Raw genomic sequence first — 27,498 nt, 5'->3', positions numbered from 1 at the left:
ACATAACGTCGTCGTGGCTAGTACCTGCAACATAAAACCACGATTGGTGGTAGACCATGTCATGACCCCTTTAACTATTGGCTCTTAAATGACTCTGGGGCCGTGGAAGATGACGCAGTGTTCATGCAAGGCTTCCTTTTTCATGTGGCCTCAAACTCCTACTCACATTATATTATTGGCCACCTTATATGTGTGCAAATACGGTACTCCCGTAAGACTTGGACGAAATCGATAACGTGGTAACATGAAATGCTGTAGCTCAAAATATATCATTAGCGCATGAAAAAAATTGGGTGATTTGGCAGCATGGAAGGGATTTCTGAGCGCTTCTTTTGAAACCAACACTAAGTGATTAGCAAGTAGCCAAATCACCAGACAGTATCCATCCTCGCATCCACGCCATCGCCAACAACTGATACAGTAAAGACACTTACACTGATATAGTAAACATTTTTGCTGGTCCGAGAAACTTTACTATAGAAGGGGTTCTGTTAGGACCTTAAGACTACAAGAGTTGCTTCATCCAGTTTAAACCAATTCCTATGAAGACAAACACACACCGTTTTAACCTTGCAGCGTGCTTCAGTGAGTATTGTGGAGACGGTGAAGAGAGGGTTCTTTAGGAAAGAGGACATATAGTGCTGGGTGGGTTTTAAAGCGATAGCTTTAAAGGCCTAGTTATGTAGAAAATCCAGTGTCGCCGGCATTGGCTATGCAATGACTGTGCGTCGGCCCTGAGAGAAACATCCTGGATTGGTTTGCAGGTGTGACAGCTTGGCGTAACTGATGTGTAGTGGTGCCGGCATGCGGTGGCCGCCATAATTAAGACTTGCCGCAGAGCGCTGGTGCGCCGAGATGGCGCATGAGATGTGGCCTGCGCTGCTAAGTTCTTCTGTCTCGTAAGTGATATGCAGAGGACTCCAGGCCACTGACGGAAGCCATTAAAGCGATCGCATCATACTGTTAAGGTGGAGTCCCCCAAAATTTTTTATGCTTACCTGAACTGCAGCAAAGCCAATTGCTGTAAAGCAAAAGCAGTATCAAAATATTGACTGTCTACTGTTCTTTTCACTGGTTTGTCAACAGTGAAGTGCGGAAATATTCACTGTCAGGCACACTGTGTTGCATATAAAATCAACACGAAATGCAGGTGACTGGAAATGCCTAACTGGCACCACTGAATTTCAGCTTTTGGTGACATGCTTAGCTTGTTGATGCAATATCTATAAATTTTACTTGACTGAAACAGATATCAAGTTCAAGGAAACCAGAAGCACAAAATCGTGGTCTGGTCGAACATCCAATGCATGCTTGCATTCTTGAGTGCCTCATGTTCAAGATTATTTCATTTATTTATTTTACTTATTTGCTTTATTTATAGCCAAGTTTTTGACCGCAACTAACTGCGCCACAAACAGGGTTTTCCAGCAGTCACACTCACTTCCAAATTCCTCTCTTTTGCTTCTGCTGCAGACACTATGTACAGTTACTACTGCAAAAGCATGCTCATGTTCTTGAGGAAAGAACGATTCAGGTATCTGGAACAACAAAAACAGCCTTTATTTGGGATAAATGTCTCTTGTTCGCATGACATTTAACAAGATTTTACAACAGCGAAAAAAGAACCACAGCTGGAGAGAGTTCCCATGGTGATTAGCGGGGGACTGACAGAGAGAGAGAAAAAGGTACAGGCCTACAGAGGACAACACCAAGATCACAGCGGTTACGGTTGCTACGAGTTATGCTGGTGGCTGGCCGGGCTAGGGCTCGGCACATGGCAATGTGGTACAGCATTTGGGGCTAAAGAAACCAGGGGTTCGACTTCTATAACTATGGCGGGCTACTACTACTACTACTACTACAGAGGAGGCCTTTTGAGGTTGGAATGTAAGATTCCATTTCTTGAATTTGCTGCAGGTGCCGTATTGCCATCAGACAGGGACGGTGTGAGGGTTCTCTCTAAAACCAAATAGGCAAGAATATTGCCCTTGAGACTGACAGTAGTCTCATGCAAGATGGGATGCTGGCATATTCCATGGATCGAATGAAAAGCAAACTCGAATGCTTGAGGTTGGGGCAAAGGGCCTTGTATTGCTGACTAGGGCATATTGCTGGAAGGGACACACTGGCCTAGCTGGTTGAAACACACAGGGTTAAAGAAGACATGAATGCCCTCTGCATGACAATTGTTTCATATGCAGTGAACAACGTTCACTGTACCGCGACGCTAAAATATGATTCGTACACACCGGCATCTAATGGCACATTGTCCATGTCTAGCTAGCGTGGCATCTGGCTGCAATGCTTGAAAATGAAATCGAGGCACCAAGAAAGATGCAGATGAAAACGCGCCCCCCCCCCTCCCGTCCAAGACAGGACCCTTCGCCGGACTAGATGTGCCGGCTCCTCCAGCAACAAACACACTGACCACAGCCGAACAAGACGTGCAGATGTGAGCTCACACTGTTTCACTGGATATGTCAGAACACAAGCACTGCACACCACGTGAGAAACATTAAAGTGCTAGCGACGTGCATTCCTCCAGCAGGAGGCCCGCATCATTCCACAAGAGCCACAGTGAGCATTCGCTTCATTATCGCTTAAGAAAAAAAAGTGCCGACAAACCAAGCACACGGAAGGGAATAACCTGAAGACTTGCACAGTATGATTAAAATAAAGAATGGTGCCCCAGCCTCTCAAGCCCAAGAGCCTAGGGACCAGGCAACTCAATTCAAGGTAGAGATCTGCATGTGTGAACCCTTCAGGAAGCTTCCTTTCAAAGGAGTCAGTAATGTGTCCCTTACTAATCAAAAGGGGGCACAAACATTTATTACACAAGCAAACCACTATTGGCAACTCCAAAATGCAAGAGCTCAACTTTACAATTCCTTGCTATCTACACTGATTTGCCTCTTGCCTACTATTGTGCGCTGTTCTCAAAGAAAGGGGCCTTTGACTTCAATGATACTGTGCCGCAGCGATGAGAACTGGCATAAATTACGCCTAGTAATATCTGTTGAAATGATGTGGTCAGCAGTTCTGCTCGTACAAACCTGTAAAGGTCACCATCAAAAATGTGTGTTCAAAGCAGGCATGAGAATCGCTGCATTGCAGCCTGACAAATGGCAATCACTGTCATTTCCTCTGAACTAAATACTGAAAATTAACTTGGCTTCTATGCTAACAGAGTGAAAATAGTTGCTGTAGCGCTTGATTAAAACCCTTGCAGGCTTCGATGTATTTGTAGTTACATTTTTTTTTCTCGTAATTTTACTGCACACATCTGTAAAGCGCACTGCTTTAGCATTACTCAACCATTGAAATAGACACAGTGGAAGGCTTGATAGGCTTGATCGTAGGTCTATGCTCACAACCAAAACAATGAGAGCACTTTACGCTGTTGGTACAATGAGAACAAAGGTGCTGGGGCATGTATGCAGGAAAGGAATGGGTGGGAAAAACGGCAGGCGTTAAATTGTCTTCCACCCGTTTCCACTGCTACTCTTTTAAATTTGTATTCAGCTGAAAAAATAAAAACAAGCTGACCAGTAACTGGGAGTGGCTGTTTCCCAGACCGCCATATCGTCCCTCGACCAAACTTGAACAGAAACAGCCTCTTCAGATACTGCCCTTTATGAAAGGTTCTCTTTAGTTGTCTCTCCATTCTTCAAAAGGCCTCGTAAGAAGCCAGCGAGCAGTCATGTGGCGCCAGGACGAGTGCCAGCTCAAGGAGCGCACAAAAAAGTGCCTGCAAGCCAAACGAGGCACGCACCCATCATTCTTTTTCACTGCAGTACAGGCACGGATAGCACCAGCTGGACATCGGAGGGAAGCGTTTCACAACCGTGCTCTTGCAAACAACAGATGTGAGGGGAAAAAAAGTGAACAGGGCTGAAAACTCGCATCATTAAAGCAGTGCAAATTTACTACGGGTACACTGCCACTCTAGTAAACGCAGGCGATGAGGCAGGAGAGGGGACACTAAGCCTCTGGATAAGTAGAATCTTCACTGTTGTGAGCTTATAACAACTTCCACATTGTAAATGTAGTAGCAGCTTTGAAACAACGGGACATAGTTATAAAGTCACGATCAATAAAGCTTACTACAGACATTTCGAGAGATGGTACATGATTGAAGCCATGAAAGACATAGTCCAAGGCAGAAACTTCTCAAGAAAAAAATAGAAATAAAAGGTAAGAGAAGATGTGATAAAAAAAAACAATACATGCTTTTCTTTAAGTGGTTAGTAAGACCTTGTGTCTTACTCTGGTCTCGACAAAAGAAAGTCATCTCTGAGTACTGCTTCGCAACACAAACTTTGGTTCAGTACAAGACAAGAAAGAAAATACTTAAAAACAGTACCTGTAACCAACACAACCTTCTGATTTGTGCCAAGACAGAGAGAGCACTTTGGCTTTCTTCATTCTACCGTCATTCTTTGTTATCCCACGTGAACATAACTCATCAAGAGCAGGGGCACAGAGTCCAACATAAATAAACAACGGCCTTAGAAATGTCCGTGGCACTAAACAATAAATATTTACATTTTAACACTCAACACTGGGTGATAGCCATTGTGATTGAAAGCATGGCTTTAAGGAAAAAAAAAAGCTTATAAACAACCCAACATGACTAAGTTCACATGTGAACTGTTCGCAGATTAGCACAAAATCAACAGACGGGACTTGTTGAATTCAGAGCTAACACAGGCAGGAAGCTGGTAGAGCCCTTGTTTCCACACAGCAGGCAACTGCACAGCCAGTTGCAACTGGAAAGAAAAAAAAATTGACATGATGGTTACCACTGGTTAATGAAAGATTCAGCGACAGCTGTTAAGGTATTTGTATTTTACGGTACGTTGTGGTAGAAAATATGAGAGCGGCCTCACATCTGTATAGTTGTAGGGCACTCTTTAGTTTTCCGCACAGTTGTTTTTTGTCAAGGTCTGTTCTCCAGTCCGCCATTCTAGAACCACAGTGCCACCGATGATCCTCTCCTTAGGTAGTGCAGTTCGGAGCAGCTGTCGTAGACAGACTGTTCCAAATTTCTCCACTCTTGCCATACCCTTCTTCCACGGCAACCACGGTACCATAGTGCGCCTTCCTAGACTCTCGCCGTACCCTCCTTCTCCTTCTAGGGTAACTACCCTCCAGCTGGTTCACACGACAACCATGTACGAGGTGCGCCTTCTCATACTCTCGCCATACCTTCCTCTTTCCATGGTAACCACCCTTTGGATGGTTACCGTTGTAACCATCCTCTGGTTACACCTTCCTACGCTCTCCCCATAAAGCCCCCTTTCATGGTAACCCTCCTTGTCCTTCCAGGGTAACTACCTTCAGGGTGGTTTCCGTGGCAACCACTGACCAGTCGCGCCTTTTTACTCTCTTGCCTCCTTCCAGGGTAACCAGCCTCCGGTTGGGGGTTCCGCCGCTCTCCCGATACCCTCCTCCTTCTACGGTAACCACCCTCCAGATGGTTCTTGTGGTAAACTGCCCACTGGTTACGCATTTCTCTGCTCATGTCATACCTTCCTCCTTGCACGGTAACCACCCTCCAAGTAGTTCCCATGGCAACGCACCTACCGGTTACGCCGACTACAAGAGGCAATGACAGATTACTATGATGCAAAACCCAGGAACGAGTGCTTAACAGCTGTCGCTATAAGAGGAACTGATGCAAGTAAGCATATCCCTTCACCACTAAACTGTTCACATGTCTTGTAACGTGCAGAAAATACTGCAGAAATGCAAGCTTTGGCACTAATGTATAGTAGAGGCATTAAAATGCACTGCAATGTCTGTATCCTTTAGAAATATTGTGCAAACATGACAACTGTGGTTAATTCATGCAGCACTGTTAAAAATGTTCGAATGTACAGCCTTCCATTAATGCCAAGATGGTAGACTGCTTGGGTGTGCAACACATGTCCACACATTTTGAGAAACCTTGCCACAACAACACAGCCTCCAAGAAATGTGGGAATAAACTCGTGATTGTTATGGCCAGCAGAGCCATTACTCCAATGGCCCTCTTTTGTGACAGGGCATGATACAGAGGCCTTTGCGACTCTGGGCCCGTCCGCAGATTTTGGGCCTGTCCAAGTTCGAATGTGCTGCTAATGACTGCTTCTAGAAGGTGCAGCAAGTATAGTTAGCAGCCAATGCAACTGTGCCAACGGCTACAAAATAAAGTTAACGCGGGAGTTAAGTACAAGTCACCTGACAATAGAGGATGAGTTAAATATGCTTAACAACAAGTTCTAGGAACCCCAAGCTTTCTGTACCTTGCTGCACACTCCGGCACCAGAGCCATTCAGAAAGGAATATAAGCACTGTAAAAATGGTGTAGCGAGAGCACTTCAAGACAAGGAAAATATTGGTGGTAGGCAGCTGCTGTAATTGTGCACAAGAAAAGGAAGGGGTGCAGAGGCATGAAGGCTGTGGCCACCCTGGTCTGCTTAGAGGAGGTACGAACTGGGTCCACTCAAGGCAAATGTAAAGACGATCAATGTGATTCCTGTAGTGGATTCCTGTAGCATTAGAGTCTGCCAGCCATTTGCATCTCCTGTACAAGGCTTCAGCTGCTAGACAACCCACTTGTGTCTAAGTTTGCTTTCATCATGGGTTTGTAGGATTGGGAGGCTTCTGGAAGTGCCTGGGTGGGTGGAGCTTTCTGGAGGTTGGACGGACGCTGGTATGTGAGCAGCAGATGAAAGCTCATAGGTGGGCGATGCACCTTCAGGGCCCAAAAGGTGGAGGCTTCACACACCTCTTGCGATAATGGGCTTTCTAATGCTGATGTATTAAAAGAACAAATGTGCATGGTCAGAAACTTTGCCCGACCCACAATGACAAGCATTTGCGCATGCTTGCAGCCAGGCTAGCCGCAGACAAGAAGGATGCGAACGAAGATGGAAACTAAGGGTGAATTTGATAATCTCGTCCACACCTGGGGCCGAATTATGGAACGATCAAATCACAAACTTGTCAAAAACGGATCAATTAGCCTCGCTCCTATTGGTCGGCCGTGGCCGGCAGCCATATTGCTTTTTTGCATCATGGGCGGCTGCAGATTACGTCACGGACGTGGCAGCAGTGATGACGTTGCACATCTAATTATGGAGGCGGAAATTGATTGTTCTTTGTGATCGCCTTGAGGCGGTCAATTTGACCGTTGCATTTGTAACAGAAAATGGCGGCGGTGTAAGTGGCGATACGACTGAGGCGGCTGCACCGTCGTGAGCAATTGTGAAGGCGGGCGCACGAAGATGCATTTGACTTGCTGGACAAGCTGTTTCAACGCTTTTTTTCAACTGGTGAAGCATACTATGGAGTGGCTGTGCAAAGTCGCCGATGAACTGGGAGGTGTGCGTGCGAGTGCGCTGTTGGTGCGGCGGCAGGTGGTGTGTGCACTGCGGTTCTTTGCCACCTGTGACTGGTAATGAGGCACGCGTGAGCATTGCACAACTGATGGTGAGCAAATGGGTGCGGCGGGTGTCGAAGGCAATCTGTAAAGTTAGCGCGCAGAAGGAGTGGGTTCCCGCGGTTACCTCTGTGCCACAGCTACATATGAACAAAACACGCTTATGCTGGCTAAGAACTTTATTTTTCCCCACAAATTGCACTTTGTGGTCATTTTCTGTTTCCCAAGGAAAAAGAAGCAGACAGCCATGCATCACATACTGCAGCACTTCATCCTTTGACACTTTCGTCATCATTCGTAAGCGTCGAACAAACCGACTTCAAATTGTCTTCGTCGATTTCGTATTAAACGCTCCTTGCAAGTTTGCTGGGCAGACTTGTAGCCTTCACTGCCTTTGTTCAGATTTTTCTGCGAACTTAGATCAACGGCACAGTGCCTAGACTTAAATCAACTGCACAGTGCCTTGATTTGAGAGGCCACGTAAAAAGCAATAACTTATAGGTGCAGAACCAGCTGTTTTCGCGCAGAGCAGCGCACCCCCCAAGGAAGCGATAGTTACCCACCAGCAAATTTAATAGCAAAACTTTGTACACTCCTTGTTTTCCTGAATATTGAATTTAGGCACAGCTTTTTAGCAAAATAAAACATTGCTTATTTTATTGCTGCATTTTTCTTGAATCTTTCTACAAAAAATTAGCAGATGGCCCCTCGCCGTGCAAATGAATGATCTTGGGGCGCCACCGTGCTGTGAGTGGCTGATTCACCGTTGCGTTAAAAAGCGACATCTTATAGTTTCATCATTTTGACGTCACTGTCAATAACTTTTCGTCGGATTTGTGATCACTGCGTAATATGGCCCCTGCCCTCTGAAAAAAAGAAAAACGGCTTTGTCTCTCTTGGCAACTAAAAACTCCCTTTTCAAGATGAAGATTTCCCAAACATTGCCAAGTGCTCATGAATGTTTTAGTTGGGGCAATACAGCACAACACATCACTTGCCAGTGGCTCAGGAGCACTGAACAAGAAGCTGCTCCCCGCGCATGGATATTCCACTTGTGCAATACGAGGAGCTGCAGCAAGATGCACCAACTTACGTGGCATCAGCCAGCAGCACCTGCCGGTGGCTCGACCATGACAGCAGCTCAGGGCAAGGGCACCACCACTTCGACGTAGTTGACGGGAAACATGCCCGTGCGGCCGTCGAAGCTCCCCTCGTACCAGTTGTCGTCGACGCGACGCACCAGCGAGATGATGTCCCCTTCGTGGAAGCCCAGCTCGCCTTCATTCTCCGGGTCGAAGTCGTACAGCGCTCGGCAGGACGGGGCACGCGGGGCCCGGGCTGGCGACCGCACCGGCGATGGAAGTGGAGATGCTGAGCCGCACCCGCCCCCCACCCGCTATAAGTGGGCATGCACTCATATGCCCCCAACTCCCCTGCAACACAGACTCTAGCACCACCAAAGGGACAGACACCTGACAACAAACACATGGCTGACAAGGGCAATCAGAACGAAATGCAGAAGTTTTTCAGGTGCTGTTATTCCTGCTCACACTGCGACACTGACGCACACCTAGCTGCTTAACATGCATTAGGCAGGCCTTCACGCCAATACACAAATCATGCCAGATGCAAAAGAGTACGCGTCGTTTCTGGTCCACGTCAATTGTATTTTATTCCGGCTAGTGTGAAGCTTATTTCAGCTTGTCTATCTTGACAAAGAGGCAGGCTCCCTGTCTATCAATGCAGTGCTAAACTGTAGGATAAGAGTTCACACAGATAAAAAAAAAATTCCAGCCTTTTGCCATTGGAGTGCATGTCCGGTGGCTACAATTTATAACACATACATATGCAAGCATGATTAACACCTGTAGGGTGATGCACCAAAGCTAATGCGAGCCACTTTAGTTTTGTAAATAAGCACTAACACATTTTGCTTGTGTCATGACACACTAAATGCTACATTCCATAACAAACACATTCTGGTTGTGTCACACACTTACTGCTACACTCCATATTTTGCAGCTTTGCATAACGATCTCATCACTACTTGCAATCAGTGTTGACGGTACCCCACCTAATTCTCTGCTACACTTGAACACTTAACTTTAAAGCATTCTGTCGTTCTCATACCACTCCAAAATGATGTGCATGATAGCATGATGTTATACAGTAAAACCTCGTTGATACTTTTCCAGCTCACAACTTCCAAAATCACAGGCAATAAAAATTTCAGGTAGTTTCCTGTATTATTTCCTGTATTTTTCTTCCAGTTGATATGTTCCCGGATAACGCGATTTCCCAGCTACAGCGTTCTAAGTCTCGACAAGTTCTGGTCGCACAATATGTTCAGCGACCAACTGCACATGTGCAAACATACTAGTAGGTCAAATGTGAGGGCACCCGATGTGAAACGGTAGCTTCTTGGCAATTCTTAGGTGTAAATGGGCAAAGCATTAAAAGAGCAAGCCGTTCCCGCGAGGACACGACATTCCGCGAAGAAACGCAGCAACTGCTTCACAGTACCTAAAGGCAAGTGAGCAAAGCATCTTAGGGCTCCAACGACGCGCCTGCTTATGAGCGGCCCAGGTCTGGGAGACGCAGCATGAAGAGCAAAGGTGCTGCAACAGTCAGCCACCACAGCAGCTTCCTTGCAAAAAGGGGTGAAGCATCCGAAAACAAAGCATCCCAGCTAGTTTCGCTATTGCAATTGATGGACTTGATGTGTTGTCAAGTTCCTTCCGTGCTAAGGATAATGAAAATGAGGAACGAATGTTACAATCATTATTAAAGGAGCTGTTCAGACCTTGTGCCAAGAAAAGCTAATCAACATTTTTATGAAATGAAATCGACAATAAATGCCATTGTACCTCATTCAGTAGTTATTTTTCAAAATTAGGTGCTATGGATTACGTATAATTTTCCTGGATAATATGTTTATTTTCAGAGGAAAAAAAAGTTGCATCAACGAGGTTCCACTGCACACATGCATGATGTTCCATCTAACATAAACAAATGCTAAAAATACCGATTTATTCAGCGAGAGTGATACCCCTGTAAAATTTCTGATGGTCCCCTCTACACCCAGCAGTATTTCTTGTTTAGCAATTATAATGTTCCCCCGGCCGCAGCGCGGCGGTCCCTGGACCCCGGCTGCAACAGTCGAATTTTGATGGAGGCGAAATTCTAGAGGCCCGTGCACTATGCGATGTCAGTGCACGCTAAAGAACCCCAGGTGGTCGAAATTTCCGGAGCCCTTCACTACGGCGTCCCTCAGAGCCCGAGTTGCTTTGGCATGTTAAACCCCTATAAACCAGGTATAATTTGTTTTTTTTTTTAGGATCAAGTTACTTCCAAACCACTGGAGATCTGCATGAAATTTCTATTAGAAAGCTGTAGATAGTCAATAGCTACCAAACAACACAAGTTCTGGAAAGGTGGTTTCATGCTGGACATTTTTTTCCATCTGCTTATAAAACAACAGAGGGGCCCACAACTGTGGCTGCTTGCATGTGTTGATAGCAACTGCGGCTGTGCATTCATGTATGCTACGTGGCAGGAACCGGTAGCAGTATATGTCACCAGGTGCGGAATTTTCCAAGTAGGTCCTCGTGCAGACCAGACAGGACATCAAGCATATTGCCTAGAAATTTTGTTTTACGCTGAGCCAGAACTGTCACTGAAAGAATGATGTCACTGGGAGGTTTCTTGTACATGAAAGAAGCCAACAGCCATTCAAACCAGGGATTAGAGGGGTAAATCGTGTAATCATTAAGACAGGTGATAATTTTACTGGAAGTACACAGAAAAAAAAAATATGACCCTAATAGAAACTTCACATTTCTCAATAGGTACAAATATTACTAAGTAGCCTTAACAATTACCTGCCTGTTCTCTGTATGCGTCACACTAGGCATACTATTTCCCAAGTGTGTCAGGTAGTAACCAACAGTGCTGCTTCAGCTGTATTTAGGCAAAAACTTCTCTCTCCTCTATAAAACTTGAGTACACGTAACCTGTATGATAATATTCTGTTGCAAAACGACACATAGCAAATTCTTTCTTAATTCTTTCAAACCTTTAATTAGAGATTCAGTCAATGAAGGCCAAGCATGTGCCTCATTGGGAGAGATAAAATGCATGCCAGGTGCTTGAAAGGAACCCTAGAAAGCTGTCAGTAGAAGCCGCGAGTTCCTCAGAGCCAGGTTTGATATCCTCGACCTTAGAAAATGAGAAGAGTCACTTTTCCAATTCTCCGGATATCCATGAGAGCTACAAGAGTTTTACAAAACAACTTTACATCATTTCCTGCTCTTTACTTTTAGCAAAGGCTGCATGTGCTACAACTTCCTTCTTCAAGTTACCAGTGGTCACAAGGCATCCAAACTGCACTTGCATTTGCGAGCCTCCAAACAATCTAAAAATTTAATGGGCGCCTCTAAACATACCTACTACTATCAAAATATATCAGCCTGTGATATGTATATGCTCACAGCTCCAAGTTCCCAACTGCAGCTCAAAACCAACTTTCTTGTGCCTTGTGTGCCCAAGGCAAAATAAAGTAAGTGTATTTGCATATTTCTCACAAGCATGTAAGTTTTACATGGAAAAAGAAAGGCACACAGTTGGATGTTGCACCTGGAAAACAAGCCAGTGCTGGTACCATCATCTAAGTCTTCTAGTATATTGTGAAGATCATGGCACCTGCGGCAGAAATGAGCTGCAAACATGTTAAGATTCACGAGCTCATCTTTGCCTCTAATGCATACCTTAATTAGCCAACATTCCAATGCCTTTCGGAGGAATCCCCAACGGCCGAGCAGAAGCTAGATCCTTTGGGGGATTTTCCAAGGTACAATGGACTAACACACACTCATTTCAAGTTGTTAATCAAGCCGGCTTTTTTGCCTTACCATTTACTAGCCATCCTGGTTAGCTTAGTTGGTAGAGTGACTGCCAGGAAAGGTGGTGGCGGCCCCGGGTTTAAACCCCATGGGCCAGGAAGAATTTTTCTCCAACTACATAGCCTCATAGAGGATGACACAACAAACAAGAACGCATTCTGCTTTGCTGTGCCGTCCTCTCATCCTGTGATCTTCCTTATAGTGCTACCTTCATTTTCAAAGAATGAGTTTCCAACTAGCCTGTCACAAAGTTTTATTGAAGTACATTTCTAGTACAGCGTTCCATCTCTCATCTTAAGCGTTCTTCTTTGTTGTGTCGTCCTCTTGCCCTGTGGTCTTCCTTATAGCGCTACCTTCACTTCCAAAGAATGAGTCAACTAGCCCAGCATCAAGTTCTACTGCAGTATGGCTTTGTCTGGGTGAATGCTATATGATTAGTGCTTTTTTGAAATGAGCCGGTATACGTTTTTCCAATGCTATCCGACTTAAAAACACGGTGCTCTCAGGACTACTATAGTTCACAAACAAAAAAAACCCAGGACGCCAGTATAGTCCAGAGTTTTGTTAACGTCGTTGCAGGTTTCCTGCCTAGGTAATAAATTACATTGCTAAACTGGGCACGGTAGTCGTGTACCCTCAACAATTAGGTACGGCTCACCTAACTGTGCTTGCAAAGAGCTGCACCGTGTTTGGCGCTTGGCTCTGTAGAATTAGCTAAATGCAGCCAGAATTAGAGCGCCTCATATTCAGCAGCCCACAGAGAAACTATGCAAGTAGAACCACAACAACACAGCAAGGACACACGAAGGTAGCAGACAACACCCACCCTCCTTTGGTGTCAACGCGTACCAACAGTAGCACCCAGAAAGTTGTCAGATGCACACAATGACAGAAGCACAGAAGAGCAGCCAGAAAGCATGTCAGTGAGACATTTGAAACTCCGGCTCGTGAACCACTTACACACAAAGGCCACACCATTAGAATGTAAAACACAGAATAGACAAGGAATAACACATACACTCAGCACCATTGCAGTTAATCAAGCTTAGAAGGTCACCACATTTACTGCAACCGTGACAGTGAGAGACAGAAAGTGAACAACAAGAGAGGCAAAAGGGAAAAAGTTAGCAGGCAAAGAGTAGAAAGAGCGCCACGTTTCAGCTGCCACACAGCATGCAGCACCAGGCCATCTTATGCTAGCATCGGCTGGAGCAAAGAAACAAAACAAATGCTTGCCGCAAACAACAGAACCGATAAGAATAGAAAGAGGCGCCTAATATATGTAGTAGAATGCCTGCAACAAGAAACAAAACTTTCAAAATAAACTTAGCAAAGTCTCACCTACATGAAGAAGTATACAGCATTTCCTGCCATATCTCAGGCAACAAATTTTAAAAACTCGGCAAAGTATGGATCCCAGCATGCCTCGTCACAATCGACCAATAATGGGCAGCACAGATGAACTGGTTAACTGACTACTTGAGTTACATGACGGTCAATGAAATGCAATAGTAAGAAACAAATCTAAAAACTGCTTCAGCTGGTAGCTGGCACAGAAGGGAACTCCACAGAAAAGGACCACCACAGGCATGTGCTACTTGACTTTCTGCAAAAGACAGCCCTATTTTATAAGAAACACATTCTTAACCTGTGGTGCACTTTATGCAAAGAAGGCTCATGAGAAATTCTCTGTGCACGAGAGCACAGGAAAAAGTGGAATCGAGAGCGCAAAATGCATTTCAATGACTTTCTCTCAGCAACATTTCGGACATGTATGATGCAACAGCTAGGTACAAACCGAAAGTGCATTAGTTTACTCGACTGCACGTAAAAGCAATAGCAAATGTAACTATATGGTCATGCTTTGCTGTTGCAAAGAACTGCCCCAACAAGTGCAGGCCAAAGACAATAAAAAAGGAAAAAACAGTGCAGAAACACAGGACGAAGTAGCAACTTGCCCAAGTGTCCACCTTAACAAAGACAATATACCAGCAATTTTCTGGCAGGTTCTAAGGCCTCACCACACAACGTGTTCTGTACCTCTTTATTCACCTAGCTCAGTTTCAGTGGCAACAAACTGAGAGTCGCTATTCTAGTGTCATCATGCTTCAGAGAGGCTGCAAAGCTGCGTCCTACACCATCACACAATCAAGAGGAGCAACCTTTCGAGGCACTGGTGGAGAAGAGAAAAGAAGGCCAGAGGGGCAACAAAGTAGAGAACCAAAGAAGGAAGTGGTGGCAGCAGCGTGGCGCCCTTGGAAAGAGGAACACGAGTACCATTGGGAGACCTGGAGCCAGGCGAGGCCCCCGTGCCATGCGGATTGGGGAAGCTGCCCAGGAAGAGGTTATTGGCGGGCCGTGGGTTCACAGGCGAGCTCAGGGGAGAGCGGGCAGGAGACGCTGCAAAGGGGACAACCCCGCCAGGTCTATGTCACCGCTGGTACCCACGCAAGTGAGCGGGGCTTGCCTGCATCCCTCTTCCTCCGACACCGTTTCAGGATACATCTAACTATAGCAAAATTTCTGCCCCGTGCAGCAGCCAGTTTGAATCGATGGTGTCTGTTATAGCCAGTCACCATTGTGAATGCTTCTCTTGGGGATACCTCAACAACAAAGTAGTAGCTAAGTGATCCAAGTGAGCCACAAAAGGTAAGGCTTGAAAGTGGGGTCACTTGGTATATCTTGGTGAGCTGTCTTTCACAAGCCAACAATGCAGCCGCATGTCTCTGTTACACATCCCACCCTGAAGTCAATGCAGATACTATTTAACAAGGCAATGCATCTCTCCAGTAAATTGGTTTAGCAGTGAAACCAGATGTGGCATATTTTTCCTCTAACGATAACTAGCTATGGTTCAATGCCCTGCAATTTTGGAATTTAAACTAAACAGACCTAAATCAGTAATTTAACATTTCAAAGTGCCTAAAAATGAAAATAAACAGTGCTTGGATCAATTCAAGGTTATTAAGATTTTCCAACGAATTTCTCCATGTCTCCATGCATGCAGGAATGTTTTTGCATCTGCTCCTGTATAAAAAAAGTGAATAATTTGGGTGAAATATATGATGCCATGATAAAATTGATCTGACAAAAACATACGCTCGCCCAAAAGATGCAAAAAAAAAAAAAATGATTGATGTTTCGGTGCCCATACGGGTGCCTTGATAATAATGAAGTGAAGGATGTGACGGTGCATTATGTAGGGGCGATTTTTCTAAAGGAACGGTTGTTTATTTCTGGGAAATTTCCTTGTGTCCTATTAACTGCATGTGGCATTGACTGAATGTACAGAGGTACCATGAGCAAGCGTTTTGGCAGCGATTTTTCTTGCCAATCACACGACCCGTGCCTCAATCGATGGCATGGCCGATGTCTTTTTGGCCTCTGCAAATGCATGAGAGTGAACATTGCCTTGGATGATGTCATTTTGGTGTTACCCGATTCTTTTCTCGAATTTTCCTCTTTCACCTATGTAGGCAATGTCACAATCATCACAGTGTATCTTATAGAGACTCCTGCGTATATAGCAGACAAGGAAAGGGAAAAGAGCGGCTCATTATGACATACATGACAGAAGCCAACAGTCACGGAAACCAAGGAGCAGAGGGAATTTTTAAGGCGAAAGCCTTTAATGGCTCATACTTGCGGTGACCGTCCGTTACATCCAAAGCCTGGAACAGTGCCAGCTGTGACCCACCCCCACACACCCTCCTCGCCCCTCAGCTATAGGTGGCGGCGCCAAAGCGCATGCGCAGCTGTGCATAGAAACAGTGATGCCACCTGCACCGGCAGACGGAGCGAGTACGTGCTGCGACGGCGTTCCTTCGCCAGACGTGTCACTGCAGTCGAGTGAGTGAGTCAGATGGCTCCCAAACGGCAGAAGATCAATGAACAAATGAAAAATTAGGAGGACACTTTGAAAATTCTAAAGTGTGTTTGATGAAAGCCTGTGGCCATTCGACGGTGGGCGCCACGCACAAACAGTCATGGAAATAGGTGGTAGTGGAGTGGCCACAGGCTTTCGCCGAACATACTTCAGCATTTCCAAAGCGTCCTCCTAATTTAATTATTTATTTAAATTTACACATGTTCATGAATGACAGATTAAAAGGGTAATTATTTAAATATAACTGACTAGAAAACAGAAGAAAAAACAACCACATGCTGCCGGTAGCATCCGAACCCACAACCTCCGAATTTCGCATCCGGTGCTCTACGAACTGACTCTTGTCTGCCCAGTAGCTAACGAAGGCTTTGATTCTGGCAGTCTGAATGCCACGGGTAGCATAAGATTGTTATCTCACAGCTTCCACCCTTTCTAGTCGATCACGTTTCGCTTTGCACTCGCGGTAATACAGGATGTACTATGTACTACGCTGCTATGGACGAGGGTGGCACCGGTGAACGCTCTTAATGTTAGTTTACACTACAAATAAATACCCCTGAAAGCAGAAGATTGGGCAGCCGTTGCTTCAGCTCAGTTGATACAGCACCGGTCGCGAAATTCGGAGGTCGTGGGTTTGGATCCCACCGGTGGCATGTGGTTATTTTTTCTTCTGTTTTCTAATCAACTATGTTTAAATAATTACCCTATAAATCTCCCATTCATGAAACCACAAATTCATATAAATAAATAAAAACATCCCCTATGCTCCTTGGTTTCCGTGACTGTTGGCTTCCGTCATACTGGGTATATAGCTTGCTCAATGGGGTCCTTGGCATGTTGACCAAGCTATCTACCCAGGAGTCATATGATACCCTGTCATGATTGTGATGCTGCCTACATAGATGAAACAGGAAAATTCATGAGAAAAACCAAGCAACAGCAAAATGACGTAGTCCAAGGCAGTGCTCGCTCAAACACTTTAGTGGAACACCATAGAGAGGCCGGCCATGCCACAGATTGGAATTGCCAAGAAAAAATCACTACCAAAATGCTTGCTCATGGTACCCTGTGCATTCATTCAACACCGCATACAACTAACTGGGCACGAGGCAATCTCTGGGAGATAAACATCTGCTCCTTTAGAAAACTAACCCCAATATAATGCCCTGTCCTGTCCTTCACTTCATTATGATCAACGCACCTGCATGGGTGCTGAAACATCAATCATTTTTCGTTTTTCTTGCACTTTTTTGGCAAGTGTATATTTCTGCAAAACTGCTATGAATTTCCCTCGCCAGACGGCATTCCGTTGAACCTAGGATTTCAAAAAAATCAATGCTATTTTAGTGCTTCAGCTGCTGCACTTCATGCAGAAAAGTGTATATATTAGTATTTAAATCCTTTGAACAAGAATAAATCAGACTGGGTGCTTAGCTTTTATCACATCTTAGGTGCATCTGAAATGGATGCATTAAGGAGTCCACAAAAGATCAAGGAACATAATTTTAAGTCAGGCCCAACCAAAAGTCTCATACTACCACACCAAACATTAAGGTCTGCAAAAGGTACTGAGCTGACAGTGCCAAAGGTTACTGCCTTCCCAGTTAGGTGGATGAAAGACAAAGTCAGTGGCTCAACTGGTATCACAACATGAATACGACTGCGCAGGTAATGGATGACAGAAATGTAGATGAGACGTGCAAGCACACAGGCGTTAAATGAACGTTAATTACACAAGCACACACGACAGTGGATAAAGAGAAACAACAGTGAGTAGAGGAAAGAGCTTTCTACCAACACACACACACACTGAAGCATAATGAACACAGAGGATGCCACCATATCTTAAAATGTAAGTGGTACCGTTTGCAACTTGCACTGCAAAGCAATGGTCTAAGCTGCCAGCCATGCAATATGATTAAGGCCCTTCATTTTCAGGTCTTACATCTTCATGGAATGGAGGGGGTAAGAAAAAATTTTTTTAATGCACAATAAAATTTTTTTTTGAAAGCGTTCCATAATTTGGCCTCTTTTGGATAATTTTTTACAGTGAAAAGAAATAACCATAGACATTACTCTGTAAAAGGCCATGAAATACTTTATTTTTATGAACACTTCATAAAAGCTACAGATGGAAATGTTCACGACATCACGTGCTTGCTCCTTCTTTCCTCCTCCAATAACTGCTCTAAACCTTCATTACCGTCTGCGTTTGTACCATTTCTGTGTCTATTCCAGACTTGCTGGTCCCTTGTGCGTGCACACTCTGTGAATAAAATCTGCCAGTATCATTGATGCTGTGCGGCAAGACTTTACAGCTTTGGAGCAGCAGTCCATGAAATTTTACTGAAAGGTAGAACCGAAAGGTAAAATGTGACAAGGAAATGTAAGCCTATGTTCTAGAGCATAACTTTCAATGCATGTTATCTGACCTCATCCAGAAGTGATGTCTTCAGTGACAAGAGCTAAGGGAGTCAACAAAGGCCAGAGGTGACAATCAGCTGTGGAATCGGCCTTTCTCGTATAAGCACAGGGTAGCTGCTAGTTTCAGTAAGGTATCTCAGTTCAGCTGCTTCCAGTGTCAGAACACGTTTTGGGCGTGCAGTTTCTGGGTAGGAAGCGGACTTGACCCAATGGGCAGAAAATTATCTCGGGGTGCAGAAATCAGAAACAATCAAGTTTTTACCCAAAAACTAAGGAACCATATTATGACAGAGCACAATTGATCAGCCTTTTGCCAGTGCTTTATGAATCAGGAACACAATTACTGCCAGTGATGGCTAGCGACACATTCCGTCACGCTGCACAGTAATTTGTTGTTGCATAGTAAAAGGACTTGTAGCTCATACTCAGAGATGGTGCCGCTTACATGTTCAGATATCGCAAAGACGTGCTCTAGTCCAGACCCTTTGAACAAGCTAGTCAATTGAGCTGTTACTGACTAGATGAACGAATGAGAAGTTAGTGCTGCTGATAAGCTTGAGCAGCTGCGTACATTCCATTATGCCCCCTCTTGCAACCACACATCTGGGGGTCTCCTAACACAGCAACTGTGGGTGCAGGTATTTTAAAGGCACACACACTAGGACACAGGCAAGCCCCAAGTTCACCCATGCCACCTGCATGAGCAAAGAGAAAAGGCATGCGGGAATCTTCATCACACACAGAGAACTGCACACACACTGTGGAAAGGAAGAGGAAAGTAAGGCTGGTGGTGGTGGAGATGACTGCCCCATTACCTGTGCAGCTGCATTAGCAGTTATCCTTCTGACATAGCGGCTGACACGCAGTATGCTCCCTTTTGTTCCTCATCAGCTGTTCCCCATCACAATTCCAATATGCACACAAAAACAGTAAATATTATGTGATGAGCTAACCATCATAACAGCAACTGCAGAAAGAAATTACCTGCCTCTAAACAGAAACACTCTGCAAACAGCTACAGACTGTTAGAAACTCAACCATCAGTGACGCTGACAAGATATGAAGCAAGCTTTCTTTACAGTTGACCCTGCCCAGGTTTACAAAGTACACCAAACTTGCGCAAAGCACACTGGTGCAAATGTATCACAACACTTGACCGTAACTACTGAGTTTAGGAACAAATGCTTGTGTGTAACTGCAGTCACGCATGCAAGAGGTAGAGGCAAGAGGATCATATCTTGTGTACAGCAGCCTTTGTGCGATTTCACCTTGTTTCTTGTTTGTTCTGCACCATACCATTTGCATACTTTGGACAAGCCTAATGAATACTGTACACTAGTAGCAGTATGAGGATGCATTAACCCCCTAGCGGACTTGGACGAGCCCTGCAGGCTCGTCATAAGCCAACCGTCATTTTTGGCTCATGACGAGTCCAGCTCGTCCTGTGCTTTCTGGCACTCCGATTACAGTTTAAGATGAGTAGGGCTCGTCCAAAGCATTTTTTGGGTTCCTGAGAGATAGCAGCACGGATGCTGAAGGGCTGACTGCTTCTTGCATAGCCTGAATGGAGAAACTTGTCACTGCACAAATGAACATGGCGGAGTGCGAGAGCAGCGATGCGACCTACTCAAGTGATGCTGAAGGTTACAATTTGTTTTGTTCCTCAAGTGAGGATGACGATAGCGAGGACCTTCCTTGCAGTGAAACAGAAGATGGAGAGGACGCAATTGCAAGCAGCCGTGAGTGGTGCAAAATTTATTTGAAAAGCTCCCTGCCCGCACCTCCCAGGTTAGTCTCCAAAGGATTGCCTGGGGTCACTTTTGACGTCGGCTCTCGGCCAGAACCATTAGAAATTTTTAGTGCTTTGACAAGGACATCAATGACTTGGTTGTCAGAGACAAACCGCTATGCAGACCAGTTTCTGATGGAGCACAACTTGAAAAAGTTTTCTCGCTTCAACAAGTGGACGCCAGTCACGTGGGAAGAAATGCAAATGTTTTTGGCGGTCATTTTGCTTCAGGCTATAGTAAAAAAGCCAACTGAAAGAATGTACTGGTCGCACTGTGCACTAATTGAAATGCCAGCATTTGGACAGATAATGAGTGGGAGGCACTACGAGATCATTATGCGCATGCTGCACTTTGTCGACACTGACACCATTGTGAACATTGAAGACCACCCGCAACCAAGACTGCGCAAAATACGGCTTTTCTACAAGGAGGTTCTGAAGAGGTACCAGACATTGTACATGCCTGAATGCAACATAAGTGTTGATGAAAGCCTCCTGTTGTACAAAGGGCGTCTTGGCTGGAAACAGAACATTCCTTCCAAGCAAGAAAGATTTGGCATAAAAGCCTACCTTCTCTGTGAGTCAGGAAGTGGATATGTTTGGAACACAGTACTGTACGCTGGGAAAGACACAAATCTTGATGCTGCGTGCCATTGTCAGCCGATGTTGGAATGGTGAGCAAGGTTGTCATAAAATTGGTAGAGCGACTCCTGGACCAAGGCTATAGTCTCACAACAGACAATTTCTACACCTCACCACAGCTTGTAGATCTACTGATAACGAGGCAGACAGACTTCTAAAAAACAAGAGCTATGAGAAAAGACCTTCCACCTTCATTTCGTTCAGTTAAGCTCAAGAAAGGTGAAGCGCAAGCTTTTGAAAGAGGCAAACGCTTGGCATTTCAATGGAAAGATAAGAGAGTTGTGATGATTCTCTCATAGTGCAGAAATGGCAAAATACACAGACTGTTTGGGAAAAGATGTGACAAAGCCAGCAGCATTCTTCGACTATAACCATGGAATGAGAAGAGTGGAATGAGTAGACTAAATGTTGTCAAGTTATTCTGTTCCCAGAAAGCAAAAGAACATATAGTACAAAAATATATTTCAGCATCTGCTTGATGAGGCAAGGCCTATAACTCCTTTGCCCTCTATCAGAAAAAAGGTGGTAAAGCGTCACACCTTGAGTTCTGCCTGTCGCTGATAGAATTCATAACAAGGAAGTGCTTTGAGTCAGGAATGGCACAAAAGAAAGGGTGACCACGGAGCATCTTGGCTATGAAGAGGCTGACTGAGCGACACTTTTCCACCAACACTTCCGCCAACAGAAAAAGGCAGAAACCAATATGGCGATGTGTCATATGCTGTTTGAAAAGGGACAGTAGCGGGAAGCACGTTCGCAAGGAAACGTGCACCTGGCGCAGCTCGTGCAAGAAAGCACTGTGTGCGATTCCGTGCTTTGAGCGTTGGCACACCTGTGAAAGGCTGGAATAGGAAGATTAAGTGGTGTTGTGAATGTGACAAACCTTTCGTGACTTTTACAGCTATTGTTTTGGAAGTTCTTCCTGTATGCTTTGTTACCCTTATATAGCCAATTTCCACAATGCAAATATGAGTAATAAATATTGCTACATGACGTAAAAGTTTTTTATGCTTTACAGCAACCAACTTACCAGTTCCTTCAATAAAAAAAAAAAATTACCATTTTGGTGCCGTTTCTTGAAAAAAAGTGTGTCCGCAAGGGGTTCATACATTTTCTCCAGCAACATAATGTTTAGCATTTGTGATTTATACAAAGCTGCTGGTGCATTATGAGCATGCTAATTCCATTAACAAGAAAACAACTTTAATAGAAAAACACAGGAAAAGGGTCATCAAAACTTCCTTCAAATGTTTTTAGCTGATGTGTATGACCTTTGTAATAAAGCGAAGATCAAAATATTAATTTGTAACACAGCTGGATAAGATAAATGAAGGTCTAAGCACAGTTAAGCGGAATAGCACAGAATATGTTTGGTTCGGTATGGTATGTGGAGCCTAACATTCCAAAGCTGCAGACGGAAGAGAATAGTCCAAGTCGTACATGCAAATTTCAGAACATTCTGTACAAAAACGAGCCAGAAACAAGAATGAAATGAACGAAAATAAAGAAGAAAGTAATAAAACAAAAGCACTTACACACATTTGCAAACTAGGAAAGAAGAAACTTGCATCTAACCTTCCTTCAAGAAGTTTAGCACAGGAAACGGGTGCTACAACTGGCGCAGAAAAAATGAATAACCTGAGACTTGTGCAGTCACCACAGGTATCACCAAATCACTCCTGGTAACTTCTGTGCTGTGCATATGTCTCTGGAATATTTAGTGTGTGCACCTGCTATTTATTCTGTAGGCAATTAGCATTTGGGAGTTATGCCATATGAAAGAAGCTCTTAGTCGCTCTGACAGAACATAATGCCCTGCCCAAGCTAACACAACCAATGAAATGCTGAAACCTGTGCAAAGCACACAAGAGCCAAACACTAATGCATGCAACTTTCTGAGATCCAGGCTAAAAATTATCATGCTTTGAGATGACCGTATCAAACAAACACAACATACATTCTCCCTTTTATCTGCAGGATACACATTTGTGGGTCTCCTCCCAGATGTTTACAGTCAACCTTTACTAAGCCAAGACCTGTGAAGCTTTGAATATATGAGTGTTCTTTTAGCCTAGCACAATAAAAACCACAGGCGCAGTAGCGTGTCCATGTAATGAGGCACAAGAAAAAAAAAAGCCGCTCTTCCAACTCACAAAAAAGGGAAAACACAAATATAAAACCCAAAGTAGTACACGATACACACTGACTCTCCTCTAGAACCTGCGTGTATAAATACAGCCTTTCAGAAAGACTGGATACGTACCGTAACACTTACGCGGTTCCTCTAACAAAGGTGATAACAGCCTATCTGTTTCAAGAAAACAGGAAGGAAGAGAGAGTATTTACGATATTTACGAGCAAAACGCAAAGGAATAACTTAAAAATTACGGTTTCAGATATTCACGCTTATGTGCCTGTGCATGCTTAAATAGCAACAAAAGTAAAAAACCTGCTGCTTGCCTATCAAAGACTCTTAGTTTGCAGATTAACATGTGATGAACCAAGCAGTGAGAGAACAAAATAGAAAAGCAACTAGTTAAATCATTAACTGAAAGCAATGTGACGTTAAAGCATACAACCACACAAAAAATGGCACTTCGTACAGTCTAAATGCAAAGCTGCATAATATTTGACTCTGAACCATGGAATGTCACCACATTCAACTACTGCACATATGACGCACTTATCTATAGCATGTTATCTATCTGCCCATTCAAAGTTTGCTTAAAAGCCACTGCAAATTATGCACACATCTGACTGCAGGAGACATCCAGAGTGCGGTGTGAGCACAAAATGTTAACACTGCTAACAGTGAGCAACGATATGGGTATGAAAGTGAGCTCAGATGTAAGACTGGCCACATCAACAGTTTTTCTGTACATGCAATGCTGGCTGAGGCCAGGAATAGCAAGTAGTGCACCTAAAGTAGAGCTACCTTGCAAGTGATGAGAAAAGTTGCCACTCTGAGCAGCAAGACCCCGGCAGCATTCCTGGTAGCGTGTGTATATTTGAAAAAGATATACTTACTGTCCTAGAAGTCTATTGGACTTGGTCAATTTTAAGTAAAATGAATTAATTTGAAAGAGTTTTCTAAGAGACCAAACAACTATAATGTATAGGAACTGGAAATTTCCAGCTGGCTAGGCACCCTACACAATGAGGAGGACAATTTTTGCAACCGCCTAAAGCTTTCAGAGTCCTGAAGTCTCAATGCACAACTCAGCAGCAATTGTAGTCGCATGTGAAGTGATCAGAAATGCATGACTGTAGTAAGAACAAGGAAATGCCACAGTCTACACTGGTGTTCAAGGAGCAAGTGAGGAGGTAAGATGTGGCTATCTTTAGAGTACTACACATCTCCTGTGATCCGAGCAGCAAAAAGGCAGGAAGCGAAGAGCAGCGGGGCAGGCGGCAAGCTACCCCTTGAGCTCTGAGTGCTGCTGTTTCAGCTGCGCCTAGCTGCCACCACCAGTCTTACCAGTTGGGGCCGAGGAGAAGAAGAGGGAGTTTTGATGGGGCTCGCCATTGAAGATGCTCCCACCTGACTCGACCATGGGCGAGACGTCGTCGTGGATCGCCGTCAGGTTGAGGTCAGACAACTTCTTTGGCTCGTACGGCTCATGTTCATGCGCTGCCGCCTCCGCTTTTCTGCGCGGAAGGGCTTGAGATGTTGTTGGAAGCTCAACAAAGGAAAGATAGAAGCTATAGATGTCACACTTGAAGCAAGGTGGCCTGTACCATATGTGACATTGCTCTTCCCAAGGTGTTTGCAAAAGACTTTAGTGCTTTGTTATTGCATCAAAGTATGCAGTCCGACGTAGTCTGAAGATGACATTTTATGCTTAACCTATTCAAAAAAATGGTGCTCTAATGCAGTATATTTTGCAAGAAGCCTGAATGAATAAATGCACGTAGCTAGCTATTTCTTTCCCCTCTCCTGCAATGCCAACTCGCTGTTTAAAAGTTCATCATCATCATCAGGCTGACTATGCCCACTGCAGGGCAAAAGCCTCTCCCATGTCTCCCTAATTAAACCTATCCTGTGCCAGCTGCGCCCACCTTATGCCCGTAAACTTTTTAATCTCATCCACCCACCTAACTTCCTGCCGCCCCTGCTATGCTTGCCTTCTCTTGGAATCCACTCCATTACCCTTAAGGACCAGTGGTTATCTTGCCTTCGTATTACATGCCCTGCCCAAGCCCATTTCTTTCTCTTGACTTCGACTAGAATGCCATCAACCCGCGTTTATTCCTTCAACCACTCTGCCCGCTTCCGGTCTCTTAACGTTACACCTATCATTTTTCTTTCCATGGCTCGCTGTGGTGTCCTTAACTTAAGCTGAACCCTTTTCGTCAGCCTCCACGTTTCTGCCCCGTAGGTGAGTACTGGTAAGATACAGCTGTTGTACACTTTTCTCTTGAGGGATATTAATAAACTGCCATTCATGATCTGAGAGGAGCTTCCATATGCGCTCCACCCCATTCTTATCCTTCTAGTTATTTCCCTTTCATGATCCGGATCAGCGGTCACTACCTTCCCTAAGTAAACATATTACTTTACCACTTCCAGCACCTTGCTACCAATTGCGAACTGCTGTTCCCTTGCTAGACTGTTGAACATTACTTTGGTTTTTCTGTGTGTTTATTTTTAGAACCACTGTTCTAGAAATTAACATTAAAAGTTGTACCTTGCCAATTAAGAGTTTTATATCACAACATATTCAACAGAATTAAGCTTAGAGACTTGCAGTTTCCGAGTGAAAGCTCAAAAATCGACAAATAAACCTTTTTTGTGTTAAGCATGGAACCTAAATGAAAAGTTATGAGATAAGGTGCTTAGCACCTTAAGCAGAGCCATTATGTGCAGCTGAGCACAAGTTTTACAACCACCACAAGTATAAACATAATGAGAACGTTGCTTAGAACAATGTAACTTACATTAAAAAGAAGAGCAAGAAATTCTTGTAGCAACTGTATATCTGACACTGTCACACAATTTAATGCCACCTGATCAAATAAGAAAGGCTTGCACTCATCTTATTATAGGCTTCAGGCTCTACAGAGTGACAAAAAGAGAAATACTACCAGTGGCTTTGGAATTGGCAGCAAATCAGATAATGAATTTGAAAGCTAGGCTCCTGCAAACAGAACTCACTGTTCGAGCAACCGCTCTGTTAGCCCTTGGAGGACCTCTGCACACTGCTGGTGGTATTCACAAAAGGCTTCAGCCAAGGCATGCAGCTGGGAAATCTGTTCTACCTGCGTAGCAAAAAGAACAAAAATTTATGGGCGATCAACTGGACCGATGCGGAGCAAATGTGAGACATTTTTCTTTCACTCGCCAATCTATTGTAATTCTGCTTCTATTCTGATACCAATTCTGATCCAATTCTAATTCTATTATCAGGGGTGGGACTGCACAAAGTCATTCTGGAGCAATTTTTAGAGCAAGTAAAATTGTGTTTTGGAACAACATGGCTCAGGCAAATTTGCATATTGGAGCAGTTTGGTGCAGCCAAAATCGCACTTTGGAGCTTCTTCGAGCAAACTAAATTTCATTTTCAAGATTTCATTTTGAAGCAGGTTGTATAATAATTGCCGGAGTTTTATGTGTCAAAACAACCTTATGGTTATTAGGCATGCCGCAGTTTAATATGTGAACTGATATAGCAAAATACACGCGCCTCTACTGCACTTCACCTGTATAAAAATGCGACCACCTCGACCGGAATTGAACCCGCGTCTTTGGGTCAGCACGTGAGCACCGTAAGCACTGTACCATCGTGGCGGCTCTGCAGCTTGGAGCAGGCCTATCTAAATTTCAGTACAATAATCGAACATAGATGCACACTTTGAACCCACCAAAAAAATAAGCCAATATGAACACTGTACATAGCCCCAATTTTGAAGCAGATATACTCCATACTGAAACCGCCTAATGAATGCAAATTTTAGTAATAGGCACTGTAGATTTTTTAACAGCAGTACGTAGCAGAAAAAGTATATAGTCTGCAACATTGAATCCGAAATTTCGAAATGGTGGCTAAGACATTTGTTTATCGATTCATATTCCTTTTATCACTCAACAGTGTTGGTGAAATGCCTGGATGGCAGCACGGCGCAAGCTTTCACGTAAAACCGAAAACATTGGTGGTGCTACCATCGAACTATACATTGCTGCGCTGACATCTATGATGGGCGAAAATGCTCCCAAACGTGCGGTCCAATTGACGCGGTAACATAATTTGAGTTACCACAGAACCAGAGATCCGGCATTCGACCACGAACTGGTAAACGTAAAACTGTTCCAATCCATCTTTATTCTAAATCCGCCATGCCCTCAGAATCAATATGGCTCAGCGCCCCACTAACATCAAGTTTGCTCGCAGCGCTTTCAGCCTCCCTTTCAATGTTTTGTACGTAAGTTATG

At 44.3% G+C, this 27,498-nt stretch overlaps 1 protein-coding gene across 10 annotated transcripts in view; it reads right to left on the bottom strand.

The window, feature by feature from the left end:
* Positions 1-1,537: 1,537 nt before the first annotated feature.
* EndoA (SH3 domain containing GRB2 like, endophilin-A) overlaps positions 1,538-27,498 on the bottom strand; it is an 88,379-nt gene continuing 62,418 nt past the window's right edge. For 2 of the 10 annotated variants that reach the window (XM_077659227.1, XM_077659228.1), the window contains exons 10-14: positions 26,224-26,327; positions 24,547-24,716; positions 14,605-14,727; positions 8,520-8,797; positions 1,538-4,769 (exon numbers count right to left, since the gene is read on the bottom strand). In XM_077659227.1, coding sequence (XP_077515353.1) covers positions 8,568-8,797; positions 14,605-14,727; positions 24,547-24,716; positions 26,224-26,327 — 627 coding nt within the window. In that variant the 3' untranslated portion in view covers positions 1,538-4,769; positions 8,520-8,567. Of the gene's footprint in view, positions 4,770-8,519; positions 8,798-14,604; positions 14,728-23,331; positions 23,377-24,546; positions 24,717-26,223; positions 26,328-27,498 lie in introns of all 10 variants that reach the window. The other 8 variants (XM_077659233.1, XM_077659229.1, XM_077659230.1 and 5 more) reach the window with 8 other exon arrangements.

The sequence above is a fragment of the Amblyomma americanum genome, chromosome 3 (assembly GCF_052857255.1).
Source record: "Amblyomma americanum isolate KBUSLIRL-KWMA chromosome 3, ASM5285725v1, whole genome shotgun sequence".
In the NCBI taxonomy this organism is placed as follows: Eukaryota; Metazoa; Arthropoda; class Arachnida; order Ixodida; family Ixodidae; genus Amblyomma; species Amblyomma americanum.
This window is presented reverse-complemented; position numbering and strand designations above follow the sequence as displayed.